Source organism: Tauraco erythrolophus, chromosome 4 (genome assembly GCF_009769465.1).
Source record: "Tauraco erythrolophus isolate bTauEry1 chromosome 4, bTauEry1.pri, whole genome shotgun sequence".
In the NCBI taxonomy this organism is placed as follows: domain Eukaryota; kingdom Metazoa; phylum Chordata; class Aves; order Musophagiformes; family Musophagidae; genus Tauraco; species Tauraco erythrolophus.
The window spans coordinates 17343230-17369735 of NC_141468.1; the positions used below are offsets into that span (position 1 = coordinate 17343230).

General features: G+C 41.3%; 1 protein-coding gene across 1 annotated transcript in view; it reads left to right on the forward strand.

The window, feature by feature from the left end:
• The window catches only part of SLC2A13 (solute carrier family 2 member 13), a 175111-nt gene that overhangs the window by 117309 nt on the left and 31296 nt on the right, over positions 1-26506 (forward strand). The window contains exons 5-6 of the mRNA XM_086610397.1: positions 6461-6624; positions 11614-11734. Coding sequence (XP_086466523.1) covers positions 6461-6624; positions 11614-11734 — 285 coding nt within the window. The remainder of the gene's footprint in view (positions 1-6460; positions 6625-11613; positions 11735-26506) is intronic.

The following is a 26506-nucleotide window of genomic DNA, read 5'->3' on the forward strand; positions in this document are numbered from 1 at the left end:
TCTTTTGGAAAACAGCCGCAGATAATGACAAAATGTCCCCTCCTTCCCTGCTGAAGTGATTCATGACATGAAGGAAAACAAGATGCATTGCATTTGATAGAATAGTATTAGCCACAAAGTTTGTGTGTGTGTATAATTTCACATGGAGTAATATATTTAAATATACAATATTTTCTCCTGTAAGAGTTATTGTTCACATTCTTGGTGATTTTTTAAATGCATAAGGTGAAAACAGATTTACTAATATTTTTGAAACATAACAGCTATTACTATTTTAGAGAGCAGCGAGTGTCCTATGGGAGGGGTTGTCACTGTAACAGTACTGAGCAGAGCAGAACCTTGAGCCAAGCTAATGGTGTTGTTCTGGGTGCTGCCACTCTGCTGTAGGGTGCAGGTGTAGGTCATGATGTACGTTTTCAAAATACAAATTGAAGGAAGGTGATAGGCATGCTAAAGGGAAAAGCAGTCAAGTCATACAATTTCGAGCAAGAGGCTGTCTACATAATTTTCAAAAGTTAAGTAAGCGAAAGGATGAATAAAAAGTTTGCAATCATGTTGGATCATAGAAGAGCAGAGATCATGAGGGGATCATACAAGACCTGACACAACTAGTTTGACTGGACAAGTTTGCTCCATTTGTCACTATATGGGCTTTCAGAGAGTGATTGAGGTTGATCGATACTCACTTTTTCAACTTAACCATTGATGTTTGAAGGTGTTTAGATTCCATCTAAAGGCTGTGAACTGACTAATGTGATAGCCCTGGGACTGATGCTGAATCATAGTGATGAAATGGATTTTTACAGCATTTGTGATCAACTTTATTACATATCTAATCTCAAAGATAAGGTTAGTTCTTATCTGTGCTGTGACTTTCCATTTTCATTTTCCACAGCTAATGGAGATTCAGCATCAAAAAAATTTTGTCTGGCAAAGGCAATTCCCATTGAAAGGTAGATGTGTGCTCAGATATTTCATAATATCAGTGCTGTTGTTGATATTATTATTAATAATTTATATTATAGGAGTTCAGAAAGGAGGCGATCAAATTTGTGTTTCATAGAATCACAGACTGATTGAGGTTGGAAGGGACCTCTAGAGGTCACCTGGTCCAATCCACCTGCTCAAGCAGGAGGTTTAAAAGCGAGGTAAGAGATTAGCAGACATGATTAGAGATGTAGACACGGAAGCATCAGAGTTTCAATAACTGCCTGAGTCTCCACACTGGTGTCCATGATTGCTCTGAATGCAACCTCTGCGAGTGGAAACTGCCACATCTCCCTTACCACTGTGGTGTGCAGAACATGAAGCTGGGAAGTTGAACCACATTATCCAACACTTTGATTATATCATCAAATGCTGCTATATTGCTCTGCAATACTTATTTCGAACAAGTCTAGACAAGGGATTTTTTTACTTCGCTGCTTCTACAGCACCTTGCCAATGTGCCTGTTTCTCTTCCCTAGGCTTCATCTGGTGCTTAGCAGGGCCATAGCATCCCTCCTGTCAGAGAGTCTCCGCATCTGGCTCCTTCCAGATGCATCAGCTTCTTTGTCTCTTGTTTTCATTTCCAGTACTTCAGCATCTGGTTTCTCATATGCTGCTCTTGCTTTCTCCTGCTGTTTCTGTGAGTTCATATACACAGAGGAGTTGCCACATTTAACATACTGGTGAAGCCACAGTAATTCTGCAGATCCTTAGTGATGAAAGTGTCAACTTAATCTTTTTTGATTAAATCCCTTTAATAACATAGGTGTAAATGGATGGGACAGGCAGATGCAAGCTTGCTCTGTCTACAAGCCTGCTTTGCTCTAGAAGGTGTCCTCAAGCTTATATAGTCCATCTTTCAGTAAACTGCAGTTACTCAAGGTGCCTGACCTCTTTCCAGCGGTGGTAGTACCAATAAGAGTTTCCTGGCTTGTGTGCCTTGTCCTCTGAATCTTCAGAAATGCCAGACAGGATAAGATTGTTGTGTTCAAGCTGCGAACAAAAAGACTAAAGAGGAAGGTGTGTATGTCTGTAGGATTAAAACCAGTTAACAACAGTAGTACTATTGTATAAATCCATTTTCAGTTCTCAGCAAAAGTATATCATGTGCAAATTCACATCATGCCTTCTAGTAGGTGAAGTGATCCAGGACCTGTACGTAGGAGCATTGGGTCCTTCCCCAGCCCCTCTTGCTGCAGCGAGTGGGACGCAGCAAGCTAAGCAGAGAGGTTCTCTGTTCCACACCATGGCAATGCCGTTTGTTGGGCTATTGCTGTTCAGGTTAGCAAGATGTCAAACCACCATGATCTTTTGTCACCCAAAGGTGAAATGTGAAAGATGGCTTAACCTGTTTTCCTCGTTGTTGTCATTATGTATATATTCAAAGCGTGTGTCAGAACAACAAGCTCTTTTGGAGAACCTTGTAACTGTATTTACAGGGATGTGAGATAGTTGCAAAAGGAGGGAAACATGAAACAAATTCGAATACTTATAAGTGAAGTGGGGCAGTTTTGTTCAAATCAATGTGAAATTTGAATTAGCGTTAGTCCTTCAGGTTTTTTTACAAGATGATGTCTGTCTATATGGTCCAGCTTCCCAGTTGGCATTGGCATACTCTCATACTAATGCAGCTGCCTGGCTTGATAGATGACACTATGGCCAGCATGCAAGTGTCCGTACCTGAAAATGTGGACTCACGGCTTCTCACTTGAACCTTTCACCACTTCAAAAGTCAGCTGGGGGGCAAGACTCTATACTCCATGTGTATATAGGCTGTAATATATTGCTGTTTTTAAAATAACTGTGCTTTGTCTTATGCTTGGCAGCACGAGTCACTGTAGTCGGGGCTATAGGCAGGAGAAGTTTGTGACAGGGCTTCCCTTGGTGTGACAATGCCTGGCCCAGCCTGGACACATCTAATGCAGTTCCCATGCTGGAAATCATCAGACTTGATGGGAATAAGCTTTAGTAATTCCTAAAGGAGCAGAGAAACAGGTTGAAGGTGTAATGAAACACCATTTTGTGAATGTGGAGCGTGTTTTGTTATGAATGCTTTTGTCTTGGTCCAATAATTGCAACATATAATAAACTAATAGAGCAGAAGGAAAGGATCTTTTTTCCTGCACAGTTGTAGAAAAAGAGTATGTAAATCTGTCAGAATTGCCACCATTTTGGATTTTTTTCAATATTTAATCATTTGCTTGTCTGCAATTGCATTATTTGCTGTTTCACTTTGTGTTATTTCAGTTGAGTTGGGAAAAAAGATAGAGGTTTTTGTTATCTCTAGAGACCGATTTTCTTGGATTGAGTCATTTGAGTAATTGGACAGTGATTTCCAAAGTATTGTGCTAGAAAATGTTAACAAACCCTTGCAAAGCAGTGCCAGAGTACTCTATTTTTGTTTTCTTAAAAGCAAAAATGTAAATGTTTTCAAGATGTTGAAAGATACTTCTGAGTTATGATTTATTCATTAATTTTACAAGAATTACAAATTCTGTCCAAAAAGACTGACATCCTTTAGACAGAAACTCTGTTGGAGTAGCCTTGATATAGCAGATGGGCTGGAGCAGCCCCTCGCGAAAGACGGGGACAGTCAAAGCTGTGATGGCACCATATTGACAGGCATTTTTTTTTTGGATCGAGAGCTACAAAGCCTGGTATGGTGGGCGGCTTCCCTGCTGCTGAATGAGCTGACCTAGAAACCCTTATGCATCTGGAATTGTCTGAGACTTGCTTGAAGCAGGGAAATTCTCATTTTCTTTAAACATTGAATGTCATTACTTCAAAAAAATACTGACTGTTTAAAGGTAAAGAGGGAGGAAAGTGTTTGGGGGTGCTTAATTTCTTCCGATACTGTGCATTTTCAGTATGTAGTCAAAGAATTAGTCTGAGGGTTCATAAAATGTGGAAATATTTCCATTTTCTTTTTTTAATGTACAGCAACTCTTGATAGAACAACTTCATGATTTTGACATCCTCAGAAATGATCAATATTTAAATCTTTCTGTATATATCCAACTCAGTGTGGCTTTTTAATGGTCTGTATTTATTTGCTTTCTAAGATTCAGTACTTGCTTAAAAATTCCAAGGATACACATGGGCTTCTGTAATTTTCTTTATGTTTTAGAAAACGGGGTAGGACTGCACAACTTTGTCACTGAGATTGCATTTCCTGCAGGAGCTGCAGTATGCACCGTGGTAATATCACAACTTGACCTTTGTCCGCCACATAGGTTTTTTCCTTGTCAGGAAGAAATTATAAAGACCTGTCATCTTGTTGCATTAATAGGCAGTTAGGACTGCACAGGTTCGTATAAAAAATGGACGTACTAAAATAGGTAGACATGAGCAAATATATTTAGCAGTTATCATGATCTATGCAAGTGTTCTTTTAAATTTTTGAAATTAGATCCTTATGCCATCATAAACATGAACGTCATTACCCTGCACCCAGGCTTTGGTAGCTTGGCATTCGGATTTGCAGACCCTAAATTTCCCTGGTTTATTTTCCATAAAAATTAAATATGTTGTTTATTTATGGATAGACAGAAAGCTTCTAGTTGAGAATATATAATCAGTGAGTGCAATAAGCAACTAGAAAGAACTTTGGAGGCAGAAAATGCCTGTTTGTATATATCAGGCAGTAGACATTTATACGCTTTTATGTGTTTCTTTATTCTCTGCTTTCTTAACCATATAGAATCAGTATGTGTACATTGCTGCTGACAACTGGCAATTTCCGACTTCCCAGTAGAACTGGATTTTGAGAAGATTTCAATGTATGGAGTTAAACGGGACTTCCTAAGGCTTTGTCTATTGGAAGTAAATAGGAGTTTCATAGTAGGTGTCAATGGGACAAGACTTGATATTTATTGTTATTTTCCTACCCTTAAGAAGAAAAAGAAGGGTGGTACTGGGAGGTCAGAGACTGACTGGATGATTTTGGTGACTAAAACAGTGCAGTACGAGGTAAGTTTTGACAGGCAGTTAGCAATTTAATTTAGAGAGCCTTAAGAAGCAAAGATGCATTAACATTAGCATTTTACTTCAGATGAATGTCTATTCTTCATGAATCTTCATCTCGTGAAGATTTGCACCTTTGCTGGGATCTCAGTGTGTGCAGCTCTTCTCACTCTGGGGTCCTCTCCTGCTGCACGACAAGTTGGTTGTGTAAACATGGCCTCAAATGGCTGTACTGGTGGGGAAGAGAAGCTGAGGAAGGGAGCTGGGAGGATCCAAATACCTTGTCTTACGCAACAGGTGAGGCCATGACATCCAGCTATAGGCACAATATCTTAAATTGTTCAAGTGCTTTTGCAAGTAGTCAATTGAGCGTATTGTCCATTATTGATTATTGATTTGAAATAAAAAGTGTTTTATGCTTAGAATAGAAAAATGTAGACCACTAAAATTTCTGAGGATAATACATCTGGGCATTAAGACAACAAGGGGACATGTAAAGCAAGCTGCATTTTGGCCAGGAAAAAAAAAGGTGAGCTTTGACATTTTTGGTGGTTATTACTATGTGAAAGCCTGTAGGCTGCTAGGTATTTGAGAGCTTGAATATTCTGTATTTCAATCAGTACAAATTAATAGAACAAGACAAAAAGTGCTTCTGCAGCATGAACAATGCTACTCGTGTTTTCTTGAAGGTTTATTTAGCCCTCCCTGAGAACACAGGCACAATAACCATGTTCATTTGATCTCTGTGAAAAAATGGTAGAAGGCTTCCTTTTTTTTTTTCCTTTTCATTTTACTCAATTGATTTATTCATAAACTACTGTTTGTGTGGAACAATTGATTCCTTTCAGAGAGAAGTAGAAACTTAAATGATCCTCTTGGTTGCAGATCCACATTCCTGCAATGAGGTGCTGAGGCATTTCATAGCGATGGTATCCTGGTTAAGACAGAAGTAATACGATAGTGAAGGTTTCGGGCACTTCAGGGGTAGTGAAATAAAACTGCAAAACCTAAAACCAGGAGGTTGCAAGTGTCGCTTGCATTGTGTGTTGAATGCCATAGATTAGTTCTGTGTGACCTTTAAAGGGAGTGAAAACGTATTTGATTTTTGAGCTGTCTTTCCCTAGACAGTACACAGAGTGCTAAAATCCTGCATGTTTTGGCAGAAAAAAGATAGAGCACAAAGCAATGGCGGGATTTGAAAGGCAGATTCATTTAATTAAAAATGCAAACCCCATTTCTAGCAGAATATGATTGACCATTGAAAATATAAACAGCCAAGAGAATGGCAATTGGTTTCTTGATGTCTTCCAGTCAAAAGTTCAGTCAGGCACAAGTTATGCCTTGGTTATGCCTGATTTGCCAGGGTAATTGAGTGTCAGTCTGCGGCTGTATTATGCAGGAGGTCACACTCGATATTTGTTACGGTCTTTTTTGATTTAAAATCAGAAACTATAACATGAGCCAAATTGAAATCAGCAGTGTTCGTGTTTGTCTCTCCCTCTGCTCGCAGGTACTACAGTGCTACCATTTTGCAGATGTCAGGAGTTGAAGACGACAGGCTCGCAATCTGGCTGGCTGCACTGACAGCATTTATAAACTTCATTTTCACTCTCGTGGGAGTCTGGCTCGTTGAAAGAATGGGTCGCCGGAAACTTACAATTGGTAGCTTAACAGGTGAGTGCTTAATTAATGTATTATATATTCCTCATAATTATTAATAAAATGAAAATAAAATTTCAAAAGCTAATTTAATCACAGTAGCCCTCTTTAAAATAACAATGTTGACCTCATCTTCTCCTTGAAATCATACAACTTTTCAAGACTAGTAGTATGATGCCACAGCTAAAGGCTAATTTAAAAAATAGAGGTTTAACATCTTTTTTCAGGTGCAGTTTCTCCTTCAAGCCATGTTTGACAATGTTTTCATTTAGCTTTTTACACTTTTTTTTTCAGTATAAGGAATGAAATGCTTGGAACTTCATGACTGGTTAGTTTTTAAATCTCGTGTGTATATGCGATATGTAATTTCTGAATTAATTTCATTAATGTGAATTCAGAACATCTTATCAAGAACTGCCAGAGAAAGTGTATCTCATAACCATTTCAGCACTTTTTAAAAACTAATGCAGTTCTTTGTGTAGTTATCTCAAATACAATGCAGTAAATACCTTACCTACGCTAATGTGATTTCAATTCATCTCCTATATGAGATACTAAAAGATGGAATTGTGGATTTGTACATTTTTCCAAATATTGAAACACAGTAACTCATCCTGTAGCCATCTCTTGGAAGCAGGAAAAGGCAGAGCGAGCAGTCTTGCCTACGCTCAGCTGCGTCCTGCCATTTACCCGGTAAGTCCCTGCTTGCCTCCATGTTACCTGCTCGTTCTGGCTGAAGCGATCTATGACCCATACCTGCCTCTGGCTGGATGTCTGAAAGGTTCTGGAATTCCCCAGAACAGGGTTTGGAAGAGAGAAACAGTTCCTGCTCCTCTTCAAACAATGTTCACAAGCCTTTAGCTGGGAAGGTTTCATGTTTCCATATTTTGTTCTGTTGTCGCTGTCAGGGATCCAAACTTCTAGTTAATGCAACACAGCAGAGTGAGAGACCACCTGCCAAGTCGCTGGCCATCTGCAGTTCCCAAGGGATGGGAGTTAATCTACACTCGCAGTATTTCAATGCATTTATATAGGCAGAACAGTGACGGCACAGTGCCGCATCTGCTTACCCAAATCTGTGTATTAAAACATGCAGTTTGGAGGTAAATTGGTGTTCCAAGTTATAACAAATGTGTATTTGGTGTGATACCGTGTTGTTTTGCAGTCAAGAAACCTGAAGCATTTTTCATTATTTGAGTTCAGAAATGTGGTCATGACAGAGCAGTTTGGAAAAGCTTGTTCCTCAGATCTTGAAAAAAAAAAACAGCAAACAAACAAACAAAACCCCACAACAAAAATCTCAAATTGCTACTTTTATGACAGTCTACCTCCAGATCCGTTCAAATACATCTCCTCTATAAGTTCTTCTATGCCTCCAGCCAGCGCCAAGTCGTTCAGAGGGAAAAGACCCAGTTCTGTACCATTCCCTATGCTCAATATCTTATTTCCCCTGTGGTGCTTGTCTGTTTTCTTGTCTTTCTGTGGAGGGAATCTCTCTTGGCACTGCACTGCTTCTGACTCTTGGGTACTGCCTCACTGCCTCTCCTTTATACTCTATTGGAATGGAGTATCTTTATCTATTTGCATATCTATTTGGCCCAAATAACCTCATATGTCTGGCCAGCCCCTCAGGAGTTCATTGCTTATCTGGACCCAGCTCTATAGGTGTGATTCCCACGAGGACTTTTCATCCAATCACAGAACTCTTTGCTTTTTGGCTCTGGTTAACATATTCAAAGGTCGTACGTTTGAAATGTAGACCGAAATGTCTCTTACAAAGCATGTTAGTTGTAGAACAGAGGAGGATATAGAAATCGGACACGGAATTAACAAAGGAGCATAATACAGTTAAGGGTTATTTGTTTATGATGTTTGGACACAAAGTAATTGGTAAAAGTGGTCTGTCTTCTGCGGTCGGTTGCTGGCTCAGTCTGCAGCTTCACGTGAGCCATGCTGCATCGCTTGCTGTGTCCTTTATCAGTCCCTCCTTAAGGAAGGTACAAATAATTACGGCAATAAAGTCGTATGTCATCTCTCTGTACTATTTAGAATTTTTTTGTGCAATGTTTGACACTGATTTAGGTAGTGGTGGATATGATGTGTTTTCCTTAGCAAGAAGGCTGTTTAATAAAATGATGATTACTAAATCTGCGGATGGATTTGTTTTTCATGATGGGTTTTCTCGTGGGATAAACTTATATTTTAGTGCTCTACTTCGGTTTGTGTTTCTAAGGACATTGACTTTCACATTGAGTTATTACTGGCTGCCTCTCTGGTCTTTGGAGAAGCCAGGTATGCCCCAGTTTCCCATTACACAAAATGAGGTCAAAACTACTTTTGCCTGCTGCTGCAAGGGTATGGGATTTTTCTTCTGTAAAAGTTAATCGGTTTGATGTTTTTTAGAGGATAACCTACAAGAATAATCAGTAGAGAGATAGTAACATTAATATGTTGATTAAAAGCCAACATACTGTAATTTAGTTTGTAAACTTGTGCAGCTTTTCCTCCTTTCTGAAAACATTTGGGAAAGAGCTATTTTCCATTTAATTTAATGTATCTTTATAATTTTCAAAATATTAGCAACTTTTGAAAAATTGAGCCTTTCTGATAGATCCAGAAGCATTAGGAAAATTATGTTAAACTGCTTCCAAAAAAGAAAAAAAAAAAAGAAGAAAAGAATGCATCACACCTTTTTAGTTTGCTTTACTACAGTTACTGATTGCTCTAGTTTCACGTTCATTTTATATCTTGGTATCATTTCTTTATCTTTCTTTTGCTCTTTTTCTTCAGTTAATTTCTTTCTTCAAAGCTGTTAATTGGGAAACATGCAGAATTTTTTGGCAAGTGCAGTATCCGTTGAATTTGTGTTTTCCTTTTTCCTCTTTAGAAATTGTTGATTTGAAAGCACAGTGGTATTTGAGCATTGGACAATTTGTATCTCTTTTTGTAACAGATTGGTTCTAAAAGATCTTCGGAATGTTTCCCTGTTTTTGTTTTTCCGTCTTAACTAACAATGTACTGTAATTGTATGGTTTTGTTCATCATAGATAAACTTCCCACAGAATGAAAATATATAATAAACTTCATTTGCCAAGTTTACACGTTCAGTACTTTTCCAAAGAAATAAGATATTTGCAGAGCTGCTGGAAGTGAGTGTTAGTGTATTTGGTTAACTTAAAAGGCAGACAAAGCGTATTTAGAATGAATATAAATAAGATTATAGGCCCGGTCTAAAGATATTTGCTGTCTGGTTTATGGCATTTTGAAAGTACAGTAAATCTAGTGCAATATCCAGTCTGCCCAGAAAACTGGGATTATTAGCGTACCTACTAGCCATAGAAGTACAAAGCCAAGTATGAAATAAACTGAAATCATATTTTATGGTGGGTAGGTGCTTTCTCCATATATAGTTTGTGATTGAGTTTAATGTCTTAGTTGCCTCAGTTCAGGTACATGTGTGGTCAAATCATCTCCAGTTTGTGCATATTCAGGCCTATTAGCCATGGCTGCTGCACAGACACATTCATGAATAATTTTGTTACACAGATCTTGGTACTTAAGCTATTATTTATGTCTCGGAATTAAGTTTTTCACATATTTGGTGGGTTTGCCTGCTAGGAAACTCTTGCTTTTCTCTTTAAAAACACCATCAAACCCACCCTCAAAACTGCCAAAACGTCCCCTCTACCCTCCACCCACCAAAAAAGCCTGAAACGCAAAATAAAAACCAGATAATGTGTAATTTCTTAAAGATTACCAGAGTGACATGTTAAGTTTTTTTATGTAGTAGCATTTCCAAAGGTTTGCACAGACACTTCTGCGAAAATTATTTACATGCTTCTAACATACAGAGCAAAGGGATGATAAGGAGTATTTGGAAGTGAATACAGTACCCTTCATTTGCCCTCAACCATTAAGCTGTATCACTGCACACTTCTAAATGTACGCTGCCTTCCAACTGGGGTGTGCTTCAGTGGTTTCTAGGCCTGTTTTTGTGTGGTAGAGATAGCGTTCTGAGATCATTAGTAACTAACTCACAAATAATGTTATTACTAGTTGCATATTTTTAGATCAGGCTATACGTGTTATATGTGACCTCTCAAATAAAACATGCTACATAAATAGTGAGTATACAAATAGGGGTACAGGGTATTTTATACAACATAGAATTAGATGCCTCGTCAAGTAGCAAGATGTAAAGGTTTTATAAGTCTGAGTTTGGGACAGTTGCAGAAGTATCATGAGTAGTGAAGTACATAAATTTTCACTAAAGTGATACAGTATATTGTGTGAGTGTGACAAATAAGGTAGGAAAACTATGGGTTGGTGTTCTAGAAATGGCCTGTTGCACAAAGTATGAACCTTTCTTGCCATCTTCCCCCTCGTCCTTTTGCCCAGCTTGTGTTCAAGGAATTTATTGGGGAGGACAGAAGCAAATAGATGGAAGGGGACTTTTTCCTAGCAGATGTTATGTGTGTGTGCTCTTTGAAACAAGATTAGAAATTGCAGTTCGACTTTTTGGTGGCTTTTTTTTTTAAGAAAAGTCAAATTTCTCTTGTTTCACAAAGGAAGTAGAGTCAATTAAAGAGCTAATGCTATTATCTGTTTTACAGGAAAGCCTGCAAGTCTGGATCTGGGAGTGGGAAGAAGCATGGTGATTTCAACATCGCTGTTAAATTTTACCTTTACAGCATTTTCAGCACCAAAAAGAATATATCCATTCATTCATGCAGTCTTCAGTTCCACACATAAAAAACCTGTCTTGACCTATTAATTTAATATCTGGATATTAAACTAGGTGCACTTGACTTTAACATCTAACCTAATTCAAGATGTGGATGTAGCAAAGGATATTTTTTCTTAGGTTCTCTTAGTTTTCCCCAGTGAACGCTGTATGCAAAGTAATGGGGTGCCTTGCATTCCCAAACATAGTTCAGTTCAATAGAAAATTATTTTATGTGCTCTGGAGAAAAGTGTCATATTGTTCTTTATCTGTATTTTTAGGTACTGCTGTAGCACTCATTATCCTAGCTTCGGGATTTTTGCTATCAGCTCAGGTCTCGCCAAGAATCACACTTAATCCACCAGATCCTTCACATCAGAACTCTACCTGCACAAAATACAGGTGAGATTTCATGATCATTCATCCAGTCTTCTTGAAGATTTTTTCCAATTAATTGAGTTTCACAATATAGTGTGAGTAATGGGCAAGTATTCACAAAGTCTAGTGTAAGGAACTAAGCTAGATACCTAAAGTTCAAGTCCTTCCCTCAGTAGAGAAAATTAGACCTTTGCTTAAATGCTCTGAATAATCCTTTGGAGTTTCTTAGACTAAATAAAGTGATTAGGTGGCAGACTACACACTTGAGATCTCCTCTGTTATATCAAACCACTGCAATTTACACTGAACACAACATGAGGAATATTTTAAAAGTAATTTGTAAATACACTTGCTGTTATTTGTTTGGTCATAGATTTGTCATGTATAACAGCTGTAAACTCTTCAAGAAGATTTGTTGCTTGCTGTTTGCTTTACTCAGTGAAAAAATATCTTCAGAACAATGATAATTACAGACCAAATAACAATTAAAACAAAAGTGATTTTTAGACCTTTTTTCTTTTCTGTAGTGGGTAGGAGATGCATTTTTGTATGCGACTGTAGTTTCTAATAGTATTACTTCTAGGGTGTTAGGAATGTGTCATTTTCAGTATTTTGTAGTTTTTCATTCATATGTGAGTGCTCTTACATGCATTTAGCTAGCACTAGAAAATTCCCTGTTGATAGAAAACTAGGTAAAATGGCTGAAAAAATTCTTACTTGCAATCTGTTTTACATGTTTGCAATAGAGATAAATATCAAGAAATAAGAGATATGGTTCTAGTTTCCTAGTGATATTGGCTAGAAATATGGTTCATGGCTTTTCGTATGCCAGCACAATGGTCTTAGGTGAAAGATTCTGAGGATCTGAAGCTTTATAGACCGCTGGGAAGGGGACAGAAAATCTTCAAACGAGTGTGAATAGATGCTAGTACTGCAGCTTTAGATGCTACCGGATAGGAGGATCCCTACATGCAAGAAACTGTATTTTTACTTGCTTTCAACTGCAGAGTCAACTGTATTTTGCAGTTTTTAAGATGTACCTATACAGCTTTGGTGTAATTACTTTGGCAAGTAATCTGGTTAAATGATGCAAAGGGAGGAAGAGCTTCCAAATGCTCTCCTTTCAGAATAAGGTAACATTAATAGAAGGATGTCAAAAGGATTTGCCTAGGACTTAAGTTAACTATTTGGAAAGGATGTCTGGAGAGAGCAGATGCACCATTTGCAGAATCGTTATTTGTTGCCTAATAAAGCTAGATGATTATATAACCTGAAACAGTATAAAATCTGCATAGAAGAAATATGGCTAGTCCACCTTAAGAAGTAATGACAAATTATTCAACACAGTTTTCATTTTCCAGTTAACCACAGCTGGTCAGGAAGGAAATTTAAGACTCGCTGCAGCTTGCACAGCATGCACTTCTGGGCAAAGGCATGAAAAACGAAGGCTGGTAGTTCTAGTAAGGGCATGCTGTTTCATGAATAATTGGAATACTTTAATCTGTCATGATTTCTGTTTCTGACATGAAATTAGCAAAAGCAGATATGACAGAAATTCAAAAGGTCTAGAAAAGAGCAATAACATCATTGAAATATTTTCATTTGGGAGTACTTTGGAAGAGAAGGAGCTATGAGGTTAAAGAGAAAAGTGAACATGTAGAGAGTGATGTGAAATCATGAGCAACTTATGAGAAAGCTTTAGATGCTTCTATTTTAATCTTATAGTATAGCAACACAAAAGCCAGGAGAGTTGAAACTAGTAAATGGATGTAGTTGCTCACAAATCATGGAATTAGACTGCAGCACCCATTATTCAAAAGGATTTTGATTCTATGATTCTATGATTTTAAAAAGTTAGGCATTTATATGGTTAATAACAACTTTCACACTTGCATGCCGAAAACCATTTGAGATATCAGTTTTCATGCTTCAAAACATCACCAAACCTTGACCTTGCTACAGTTGCAGCATGTATCATGAATATTAGTGTCCATTATGGGAGGTGATATCAGCCACTGAGTCCGTAACAGGAAGCCTCAAAATTCCAAGTGTCTTCAGCCAAGATAGCAGTAAGTGGACGAGAAGCTCAATATGAGCCGGCAATGTGCTCTTGCAGCCCAAAAGGCCAACCGCGTCCTGGGCTGCATCAAGAGGAGCGTGGCCAGCAGGTCGAGGGAGGTGATTCTCCCCCTCTACTCTGCCCTCGTGAGACCTCACCTGGAGTATTGCGTCCAGTTCTGGAGTCCCCAACATAAGAAGGACATGGACCAGTTGGAGAGGGTCCAGAGGAGGGCCACGAAGATGATAAGAGGGCTGGAGCACCTTTCCTATGAGGACAGGCTGAAAGAGTTGGGGCTGTTCAGCCTGGAGAAGAGGAGGCTCTGGGGTGACCTTATAGCGGTCTTCCAGTACCTCAAGGGGGCCTACAGGAAAGATGGGGAGAGGCTGTTCAGGAGGGCCTGTTGTGATAGGACAAGGGGTAATGGTTTTAAAATAGAGGGAGGTAGATTCAGGTTGGATATTAGGAAAAAATTTTTTACCATGAGAGTTGTAGAACACTGGAAGAGGTTGCCCAGAGAGGTGGTGGATGCTCCATCCCTGGAGACATTCAAGGCCAGGTTGGATGAGGCCCTGAGCAACCTGATCTAGTTGGAGATATCCCTGTTCCTTGCAGGGGGGTTGGACTAGATGACCTTTGAAGGTCCCTTCCAGCCCTAACCATTCTATGATTCTATGATTCTATGTTTCTAAGTGCAAGAAATATTGCTTGGTTTCAGCATGGATCAAGGGAAGAAAAACAATTTTAAATATTTTGTCTCCAGCAGCGTTCCCCAGAGGACCTAGTTTCAGCATGTCTTTCTGCCAAGCTTTTGTAACTACACATAGAGAATATACGTTAATTTATTCCTTTATCTAAATTATTTCTGAAGGGGATGACATACAGCCATACATTATTGAGGCTGGTGCTGTTTAACATCTTCATTGGCAACATGGACAGTGGGATCGAGTGCACCCTCAGCAAGTTTGCAGATGGCACCAAGCTGTGTGGTGTGGTGGACACACTGGAGGGAAGGGATGCCATCCAGAGGGACCTTGACAGGCTGGAGAGGTGGGCCTGTATGAACCTAATGAAGTTCAACAAGGCCAAGTGCAAGGTCCTGCACATGGGTCGGGGCAATCCCAAGCACAAGTACAGACTGGGTGGAGAATGGATTGAGAGCAGCCCTGAGGAAAAGGACTTGGGAGTGCTGGTGGATGAGAAGCTCAACATGAGCCGGCAATGTGCACTGGCAGCCCAGAAAGCCAACCATATCCTGGGCTGCATCAAGAGGAGCGTGGCCAGCAGATTGAAGGAGGTGATTCTGCCCCTCTACTCTGCTCTCATGAGACTCCACTTGGAATACTGCATTCAGCTCTGGGGTCCCCAACACAAGAAGGACATGGAGCTGTTGGAGCGAGTCCAGAGGAGGGCCACAAAGACAATCCAAGGGCTGGAGCACCTGTCCTATGAAGACAGGCTGAAAGAGTTGGGGCTGTTCAGCCTGGAGAAGAGAAGGCTCCAGGGAGACCTTCTAGCAGTCTTCCAGTACCAAAAGGGGGCCTACAGGAAAGCTGGAGAGGGACTTTTTACAAGGGTGTGTAGTGATAGGACAAGGGGTAATGGTTTTAAACTGAAAGAGGATGGATATAGATTGGATATAAGGAAGAATTTTTTCCCTCTGAGGGTGGTGAAACACTAGAACAGATTGCCCAGAGAAGTTGTGGTTATCTCATCCCTGGAAGTGTTCAAGGCTAGGTTGGATGAGGCTTTGGGCAACCTGGTGTAGTGGAGTGTGTTCCTGCCCATGGCAGGGGGGTTGGAACTAGATGATCGTTGAGGTCTCTTCCAACTCAAACTATTCTATGATTCTATGATTATATTTGGCTTGGAAAAGTGGCTCTTCAAGAAGCAGTTATCCCTGCTTTCTGTGCACAGGGTCAGTAAGCTGAATGAAATTTAAAAAAATATTTTCATCATGAGAAAGTTGATGGTGTCTTTGCTATTCCACCTGGGTTAGAAGAACTTCAGGATAACATTTATGGTCCTGGAAGGAAGAGGAGGTGAGGGATGCAAACCAAAGGAAAGCTAAAGACTGAGCTGTATTTTGGGAGTCTTCCCTCTCTCTCCTTTTTAACGCTGAAGGTATTCCCCGTGGCAGTTACGGAATTGAGTCAAAGAGATTCTCAAATTTGAAGATCTGGAAGTAAAAGTCTACTCTACATAATGCAGTCTTGCATACTTTCTATTCTGTTCTAAGAATAATGGCATTAAAAGAGTTGTACAGATAGCCACCCTGTAGAGTAGCAAATATTTACGTAGGAATAATTACAAGTAAGATATCCAATGAAAGTAAAATGAAGTAACATAATGGCAGTGGTCTCTTGACATTTAATCTATGTTTTAGCTTGCTTCAGTGTAACTGCTGTTATCTCATATTGCTTAGCATTGTATCCTACAAGCCTTGAAGAGGTCTCAGAAAGTTTTGGAAAAGCGAAAGACAGCAGGACTTCAGAAGACCATCACATAATGCCATCTCTCTGTAGCCACTGTAACCACTTTTAAATATGTGTGCCTATCCGAATGCAGCTTATAGTCTCCTTCATCTAATGGTGATGCAGAGCTTCTCTGAGGTGAGGGACATGTAGTCAGTCTAAACCTGTTTGCAGCTTGGCCATCTCAGAGTATGGGAGTGTTTCCTAAATATGACTTGTATTTGTATTTGCCAAAAGATATTTATAAGTTTTAAAAATATCAGTAAAATGATTTTGCCTACAGAAGTCTCACTGATACTGTGCAAGGTAAAAATGCTTTTTATGTTTGCAAATCCCTTGGGTTATAGTAAGTGTGGGTGTCCATTATGGAAGCCTTAGAGCTACTACAAACAGTCTGTTTGTTTGTTGCTCCCTCAGATCTGTGTTCCTCTGCACAGAATAGTTCCTGCTAGAATAACAATGAAGATAGAAGAGACTGGCAAATAAAGAACGCAGTCACTGTTCTAATTCAAAAAAGCACCTAGGGCTTGAATACTATATTCTGAAAGAGCTGTGCTGTGCAGAGGTACAAGTTACCTGTTGTGCTTGCAGAAGACAAAGATATGCTGCAAATACCAAGTGAAATATTTTTATTTGGTGTAGAGGTGTACAGTATCCTAGTTGATCAACAGCCAAAAAATAATCCATAAAATCAGTGAAAAAAATTGAATGTGTCACAAGTACATCATGGAAATAACACAAATCCAGCAGGACACCGTTAACAGTGAAATTCACTTTGCCTCCTCACAGGTGGAAGTGGGTAGGTGTCTCACTGAGGAAGGGCAAGGTGAACACTCACTCGTCTGTGTGCCATCCTTATATCAAACTCCATTTTCACACTCAGCCCTTGTGAGATTGTATGGATATTTCCAGTGTGACCACCTCTTCTTTGATCTTCATCTCTTCAGCATCTGTGAACTGTTACTTATCATCAAGGCCACAGAGAAGCTCAGACATAAATTTTAGGAATACATAACAACACCATCCCAAAATTTGTTACCTTATAAATGAAAAGATGAGCTAGCCATTCCTGTTATTATTCTGACTACTCAAAACTCTATGAAGATGTTCCTGTTTTTACTGGGGACTTGCCTGGTTCTGGAAGGAGGTTAGGGCATGTGCACTAGCTACACTACCACCTTTTCCTAATCTTTAAGGAATCAAAGGTGTGGCTGTCCCACTCTGCCTTTCTCTGGGATATTCACCCATTTCTGGAAAACGATTGTTGTCCTGTTGCCTTGTGTTCTTGGTCTTTTTGTCTCCTTTCTTTCATGTGTCTGTCTGTCTTACTGCACTTCTTGAGACTTGGTCAGCTGTAGAAGACATAATGTGAACTTGTTCTGCCTAAGCAACATTTTTCATCTCAACTGCTGTATGAAAGTGGTAACTTTTGTGTTAAGCTTAGGTTAACCCTGAGGCTCATATCCTAGGGAAATGGTACCTGTGCACCAGAACTTTCTCAGGTTCCTTCCTGAACTGATTGTCTTCAGAGTTTGACTAAAATAATACACGCGGTGCCAGCTGTGCTGGGCACACAAGGGCTCTGTTGTTCGTCTTTGAACTGATCTTTGTTCATCTTTGACTAATAGTCACCCTCATGTGGTTAACATTGCTAAGCTCATTGTACAAATACACACCAGTGAGATGAAGGCACCAATATTTAATACTCTTACATAGCAATTTTACAAGATAGCTAATAGGCAGAAATATGTTTTCTTTATGAATTTAGCAAAAATATGTAATTGTGATCAGTCCTGAAAAACTCAGCTAACCTAGTAACTGAATCTGGTTTTATTGTATTTCGTAGCCTTAGGATACATATCGTAAGTATGTTAGCTATTATACTTTATTTTGTTGAGTTAATTCATTGACAATCTGATTTATCTGCAGGGTAGACATCAGTATTCTTCATACTGTTACTGTTTCTTTTTAGCAGCACGACAAAGTGACTGAGCTACTGGTCATTCTGATGACTTAGAATTGCAATAATACATACAGTAATGTGTTTCTGCTATTAAGTTTGGAAAATTATGAATATGTAAAGAGATAAACATGTTTGAGAATACTTTTGCCAGCTCTTATGAAATGTAATTAAAATTCTGATAGGCAGTTTATGTTGTAGAGCTGTAAAATGACCCCGACATAGTCTTGAAATATGTTAAGTAGATAATACAAAGATTTATTGCTTGGTAATAATTTTCCATTTGCTGGCATGTTGCTCTTATCAATCAAAACTTGTAATTTAATTTAAAATCATAAGAGTTAGGAAGGAATCATAAGAGTTAAGAGAATCATAAGAGAATTTAAAATCATAAGAGTTAGAGAGGTGGGCCCGTACCAACCTCATGAAGTTTAACCAGGCCAAGTGCAAGGTCCTACATCTGGGTCATGGCAATCCCAGGCACAAATACAGACTGGGCGGAGAATGGATCGTGAGCAGCCCTGAGGAGAAGGACTTGGGAGTACTGGTGGACGAGAAGCTCAATATGAGCCGGCAATGTGCTCTTGCGGCCCAGAAGGCCAACCGCATCCTGGGCTGCATCAAGAGGAGCGTGGCCAGCAGGTCAAGGGAGGTGATTCTCCCCCTCTACTCTGCCCTCGTGAGACCTCACTTGGAGTATTGCGTCCAGTTCTGGAGTCCCCAACATAAGAAGGACATGGACCAGTTGGAGAGGGTCCAGAGGAGGGTCACGAAGATGATAAGAGGGCTGGAGCACCTTTCCTATGAGGACAGGCTGAAGGAGTTGGGGCTGTTCAGCCTGGAGAAGAGGAGGCTCCGGGGTGACCTTATAGCGGTCTTCCAGTACCTCAAGGAGGCCTACAAGAAAGATGGGGAGAGGCTGTTCAGGAGGGCCAGTTGTGATAGGACAAGGGGTAATGGTTTTAAAATAGAGGGAGGTAGATTCAGGTTGGATATTAGGAAAAAATTTTTTACTATGAGAGTTGTAGAACACTGGAACAGGTTACCCAGAGAGGTGGTGGATGCTCCATCCCTGGAGACGTTCAAGGCCCGGTTGGATGAGGCCCTGAGCAACCTGATCTAGTTGGAGATATCCCTGTTCCTTGCAGGGGGGTTGGACTAGATGACCTTTGAAGGTCCCTTCCAGCCCTAACGATTCTATGATTCTATGATTCTATGAATATGTCAGTTCCGTGTAGTAATCATCTTAAATGGGAATGAGGAAAAACTCCTCTTATCAATTTAAACACAAAGATCTAAAAAGTGACTTACCTGAACCGTAATGTCTGTGAGTGTAATGCAGACCCTGTAACCATGGTTAACATTTCCACTTAGTCTTCGAATCAAACTCTGCATTACTGAGGGAGCAAAACATTATTCATATAGTAGCCTATTAACACTTTATATCTCCACTAAGACTTGTAAGACTTTACTGCTTAACAAAAAGTGAAACAATGCTTAGGGAATTATTTTGTAAAATCTTCCAAAGTGATGGTGTTATACTTTATATGGTCTGCAGGTTTTAGTCACACAAGGATGATTTTAATCAAGTTTGAACAAGGCTTGTATCTGATCTGCCCAGAAGCTAGGAGAATAATATCTATGTGTAGGGTCTCTTTGGAAGAGTAGATTTAAAAGCAAAGTGTTCTATGGAGACTGCCATTACACTCAAAATAAAGGTACATGTAAGTCAATTGTTTCTGTTATTTATTGTCTGTGTTGCTCAGTTCCAGGCATAAATCAGGAAACTGTTGTGCTGGGTGCTGTATAAATTCAGAAAAAAAGATTGTCAGAGACAAGAGACAGTTGATACCTATGCATGAGTAGATCAGGACACCTTTCCTGTGGTGTCAACATTCCAGCACAATCTGCTGTCAACATACTTATAGCAGTAGTGGTCTAGCCATGATAATCTAAGGACTTAAGCAAAAAAAGGTTTGTAGAGAGTAGTCTCCTTTATAGAACTATGCTAGGTAGGAAAAATGGATGGGCCACTGGGGTCCTCTTTGGGTCTAAAGAAGAAGCAGCAAACACCAAGAAGCCGAGAACAGTTGCTCTGACTTTATTGTTGCTTAGTTGAGGCATGTGAGTCTTTGGAAAAGAGAGTTTAAGGAAAGTTTGAAGAAAGCTAATGTATTTGTACGTGGCTGGCATATCACCATTATTGTGATTATCAATGGTAGCTTTTCCTTATGAGCATCACTTGAGTGGATACATGTGTTACCTAACAGATTGCCAGTAGACTTCAGCAAGTACACTTATGTCATTCAGACTTCGGCCTCTTCAGGGATCTCCTTGGTAGAGTACAATGGTGTCGTGGGTTAGGCTGATCTGGCAACTAAACTCCACGCAGCTCTCCCACTCCAGTAAATGGAGAGGAGAAAAATATAATAAAAGGACTGAGGGTCGAGACAAGAACAGAGGAGCACCCACCAACCACAGTCCCGGGCAAAAGAGACTCAGTTTCCTTAAAGCAAAACAGTTTATTAACAGCTACCTAAAAAGATAAAAGCAAACAAAAACAATTACTTGAAAGGATAACAAGAAAACAAGGCCAAATCTTAAAAACAACACCACTCCCCCCCACCTTGCCTTTTCTTCCCGGCTCTACCTCCTCCCCCCAGTGGCACAGGGGCAGGGAATGGGGGAGTGCAGGTCAGTTCATTCCAGGCAGTTGTTACTGCCGTTTCTCTTAAAGGAGAAGGAGTCCTTACACCCTTGTCCCTTGCTCCAGTGGATCCCCTACTCACAAGGAAAATCCAGAGACTTCTCCAGCGTGACCGCAGGATGCAATCCTTACCCCATCAGACTGCTTCAAGTGCGGGCTTTACCACAGTCTCGGATTCTTAGGGAGTTGTTGCCACTCACTCTGGTGTGGATCGTCATATAGACTTTAAATGCGTCTCCATAGAGACTTAAAATGCGTAAATGCACCTCAACCTGTGCCCATGATTCACAATAGTCTCAGGCTCAGGCATCTCCTTTAACAAAGCACCTTCCCATCAGCGGGGGTCATCCCACGGACTCTAGATGCGTACCATACTCGGGCTCTGGCATCTCTTCTCGATGTGGATCCTCCACGGGTTGCGAGTGGGTCTCTGCTTGCTCCCCTGAGGACTGCCTTTTGTCTGCAAGGGGGCCGTCTGCAAGGGGACTCAGCTGCGGCACACGTTGTCCCGCTCCATCTTCACTGACCTGGTGTCTGCATGGCTGTTTCTCTCAGATCTCAGTCTTTTCTGGGTGAAGTCGGCCCGGTGGGCACCCCGGGAGCAGAGCTCTCCCCGAGTTACCCAAGCGGCTCTGCCGTGGCCATCCTCAGCGAGTGGCACCGGCCCGGCGCAGGCCACCGACCCGGGCCTGGGGACTGGGGGCTGTGCCTCCCTCCCTTCTCCTCGCTCCTGGGCAAAGCACCCCTTTCCGGTTCCTTTGTCCCAACGTAAATAGGGCAATTCGCAGAGGCATCGATTGGCTCAAGCCCTGAGGGGGATGGGAGTCCAGTCTGATGGGCAGCTTCTGCCACCTGGACCTCCCCCCCCCCCCCCCCCCCCCCCCCCCCCCCCCCCCGCATCAAACCATGACATTCCACCCCTTGCCTCTGTGGATTCCCTGTTTAGGCACAGCTTCAGTTACATCAACATTACAACAGTATCATAACAGCATTGAACAAGATAAACAATCCACCCCTGGTACCTTCACCAGTCACAGCAAAGTTTCCAAGGTCCTTTTGTTTTTCACCACTGTGCAGTCCATATTTTGCCCATTACCTTTCCCAGTCTCTGTCCTTATCTCAAATTCCTCTGCCCCACGTTGGGCGCCAAAAAGGACCATGACAACCATGAGAAATGGGATGAAGCTCTGGAGGGAAGAAGGGCCCAAGAAAACTGGATAATATTCAAGGATCACCTCCTCCAAGCTCAGGAGAGGTGCATCCCAACAAAGAGGAAGTCAGGTAGGAACACCAGGAGGCCTGCATGGATGAACAAGTAGCTCCTGGACCAACTCGGACACAAAAAGAAGGCCTACAGATGGTGGAAGCAAGGACAGGTAACCTGGGAAGAATACAGAGAAACTGTCTGAGCAACCAGAGATCAGGTTAGGAAAGCTAAAGCTTTGATAGAATTAAGTCTGGCCAGGGACATCAAGGGCAACAAGAAAAGCTTCTATAGGTACATCGGTGATAAAAGGAGGACTATGGAAAATTTGGACCCTCTCTGGAAGAAAACGGGGCACCTGGCTACCCGGGATATGGAGAAGGCTGAGGTTCTCAATGATTTCTTTGCCACAGTCTTCACTGGCAAGAGCTCCAGCTGCACAGCCAAGTCACAGAAGAAAAAGGCAGGGACTGGGAGAATGAAGAACCACCCACTGTAGGAGAAGATCATGTCTGAGACCATCTAAGGAACATGAAGGTGCACAAGTCCATGGGACCTGATGAGGTGTATCTGCGGGTCCTGAGGGAACTGGCAGATGAGGTTGCTAAGCGCTATCCATCATATTTCAGAAGTCATGGCAGTCTGGTGAAGTTCCCACTGACTGGAAAAGGGGAAACATAGCCCCCATCTTTAAAAAGGGGAAAAAAGAAGACCCAGGGAACTACAGGCCAGTCAGTCTCACCTCTGTGCCCGGCAAGATCATGGAGCAGATCCTCCTGGCGACTATGCTAAGGCACATAGAAAATAAGGAGGTGATTGGTGACAGCCAACACTAAGGACAAAGCCTGTCTGACTAATTTGGTGGCCTTCTATGATGAGGTTACAGCATTAGTGGATAAGGGAAGAGCAACTGACATCGTCTACCTGGACTTATCCAAAGCGTTTGATACTGTCCCACATGACATCCTTGTCTCTAAACTGGAGAGACATGGATTTGCCCGATGGACCACGTAGTGGATAAGGAATTGGCTGGATGGTCGCACTCAAAGAATTGTGGTCAACATTTCAATGTCCAGGTGAAGGCTGGTGACGAGTAGTATTCCTCAGGGATCAGTACTGGGGCCAGTGCTGTTTAAAATCTTTGTTGGTGACATGGACAGTGGGATCGAATGCACCCTCAGCAAGTTTGCTGAAAACACCAAGCTGTGTGGTGCAGTCGACATGCTGGAGGGAAGGGATGCCATCCAGAGGGACCTTGACAGGCTGGAGAGGTGGGCCTGTATGAACCTCATGAAGTTCAACAAGGCCAAGTGCTAGGTCTTGCACGTGGGTCAGGACAATCCCAAGCACAAGTACAGGCTGGGTGGAGAATGGATTGAGAGCAGCCCTGAGGAAAAGGACTTGGGAGTGCTGGTGGATGAGAAGCTCAACATGAGCCGGCAATGTGCACTGGCAGCCCAGAAAGCCAACCATATCCTGAGCTGCATCCAAAGCAGCATGGCCAGCAGGTCGAGGGAGGTGGTTCTGCCCCTCCACTCTGCTCTCTTGAGACTCCACCTGGAATACTGCATTCAGCTCTGGAGTCAACACAAGAAGGACATGGAGCTGCTGGAGCGAGTCCAGAGGAGGGCCACAAAGATAATCCAAGGGCTGGAGCACCTCTCCTGTGAAGACAGGCTGAGAAAGTTGGGGCTGTTCAGCCTGGGGAAGAGAAAGCTCCGGGGAGACCTTCTAGCAGTCTTCCAGTACCAAAAGGGGGCCTACAGGAAAGCTGGAGAGGGACTTTTTACAAGGGTGTGTAGTGATAGGACAAGGGGTAATGGTTTTAAACTGAAAGAGGGTAGATATAGATTGGATATAAGGAAGAAATTTTTCCCCTCTGAGGGTAGCGAGACACTGGAAGAGGTTGCTCAAGAGAATTTGTAGATTCCCCATCCCTGGAAGTGTTCAAGGCCAGATTGGATGAGGCATTGAGCAACCTGGTGTAGTGGAGTGTGTTCCTGCCCATGGCAGGGGGGTTGGAACTAAATGATCTTTGAGGTCCCTTCCAAGCCAAACCATTCTATGATTCTATGATTTGTTCTCCTATCATAACAGGAAAATGCTCTTGAAGTTCAAGTGGGTTTTTTTCATTCTTTGTTAAATATTGTATTTTCTGTGTCCCAGATAGAATCATAGAATGGTTTGGGTTGGAAGGGACCTCAACGATCATCTAGTTCCAACCTGCCTGCCATAGGCAGGGACACCTTCCACTAGATGAGGTTGCTCATCGAACCTGGCCTTGAACACTTCCAGGGATGGGGCATCCACAATTTCTCTGGGCAATCTGTTCTAGTGTTTCACCACCCTCAGAGGGAAGAATTTCTTCCTTGGATCTAATTGAAATCTACCTTCTTTCAGTTTAAAGCCATTGCCCCTTGTCCTATCACTCCATGCCCTGGTGAAAAGTCCCTCTCCAGCTTTCTTGTAAGCTGCCTTTAGGTACTGGAAGGCTGCTTGAAGGTCTCCCTGGAGCCTTCTCCAGGCTTCTTTGGATGCAGCCCAAGATACGGTTGACTTTCTGGGCTGCAAGCGCACATTGCCAGTTCATTTCCAGATACGTCACTTGGAGTGGTATCTTGCAGTTACCACGCATTTTAACTACTTAGAGCATCCTCTGTTTTCTTGGCTAGTGATATTTAATCAGAATTTAATGGTGGGCTTTTGGAAGCAACACAGAAATCATGAGAAGGTTAACAAAGTGCTTGATTTCATGCCTGAGGTGCAGTGAAGCGTGTGCAAACACAAGCATCAGGCAGTTTTAAACAAGGTCCTAGTACCTAACTGAAACGAGTTTGTGTAGAAAAATAAAGTAAGCCATTTACCAAATAAACCCTAAGCTTGTTAATTGTGTAGCTGTCTGAAAGCTAAATGCAGTGATGTCCTCATGTGTCAACATCTGATAAATCTACTGCAATATTTGTCCTAACGTCCTTTTATTTTTTGTTAAAAAGATATCTTGGCTGTTTTTCTTGTTTGGATTCATTGGTTGCTTCTGGCCCTTGTTGAGTCCTGTTGGGTAGGCATGCTCTGACCGGTGCTACTCAGCTAACTGTCTTGGCCATTTTCTTTCAGTTGAGACTGAAGGCATTCTCTGGTTGTAGATAGGAGAAAGCATGCACAGAAGCAAGGAAAGCTTGATTTCAGTCTGTTGTTTTTCTGTAAGGAGCTGGAAAGCAACTACACCACATGCTAAGGGAGGTAGAGGATTGTGTGCATAACCAATCTTGAGAGTAAAGAGTAAACCTGAGGGCATACCAGGTAGGATGAAAGATCCACCCACCTGGGATTATGTCTTCAGTATGGCAAACAGCAAGCTGGAAAGAGCAAAAAGCAGCATAATCAAAGTGACATTCCTTTCCAGCTTGTGTTCTCTTTGGGTGGCATGTGCTAATCTTCAGTAGATATTGCAAGACCCTCCTTTCCCTACATCAAGGCTTCCCTGCCTGAGATGTTTTTTTATTGTTCCTGCAGTTCTTTAAGGAAAACCTTGTTCAGCAGTATGAATACCTGCATCATGCAGAGCAGGAGCAGTGGGTTCAACAAGCTCACAAGGGTGGAATTTATTCTGTGGAGAAGACAGGGCGTGAGCAAAATATCCTGCATGTTGTGAGTGTATCAGATTTTCACATATAGCTGCTTTTTCACATACGCAGGCTGATTGCACAGCATATGCTTAGTGAAGACTGATGAATCCAAAAGAAGTAGAGAGTCCATCCCCAAGAAACGTCTGTATTTGTGGACATTTTGATACTCTGAGAGGCTGTTCATGCTACCCATGTGGTAGAATATTATGAAATCAAGTGTTGCATTCTGGAAAAGAACTGCACAGTCCATAATGTATTATCAAGCTGAGTTTGTATTTCTGTAACTGGATGATAGTGATATATTAATATAGTTTTGTAATTGGGTAACAGAATACGGAAGGCAGAGTTGAAAGTTTCTTAAAATGTGGCAAAAGTGAGAATTGATGAAATGTTTTGAAATGAGCAATTCAGAAATTGAGGTTCAGCTTGAAAAAGACAAAATATCTGACAAAAAGAGAAGCAGCACTTGCAGAGCAAGGGCACTGGTCAAAGGTCTTTTACTGCTAAATCACTTAACAAAAAGTGGCAAGGTACAATTTGCAGCTTAAATTAAGAGACTCCTGAGAATTGTAGGAAAGTCGTTACTTACAAGGTCATTTTACAAATTTAAAGCACAAAATAATAATGACAAACCAAATGTAAGTATGGAGTATTCTGAGCAGTGGAGAAAAAGCAGGGGAAGAAGCAATTGTGAGCATTTCATTGGCATCCGGAGGGTCACTTTAGCAGGTCAGAGTTTTTATTCAAGTTTTTTAAAGATTGCACT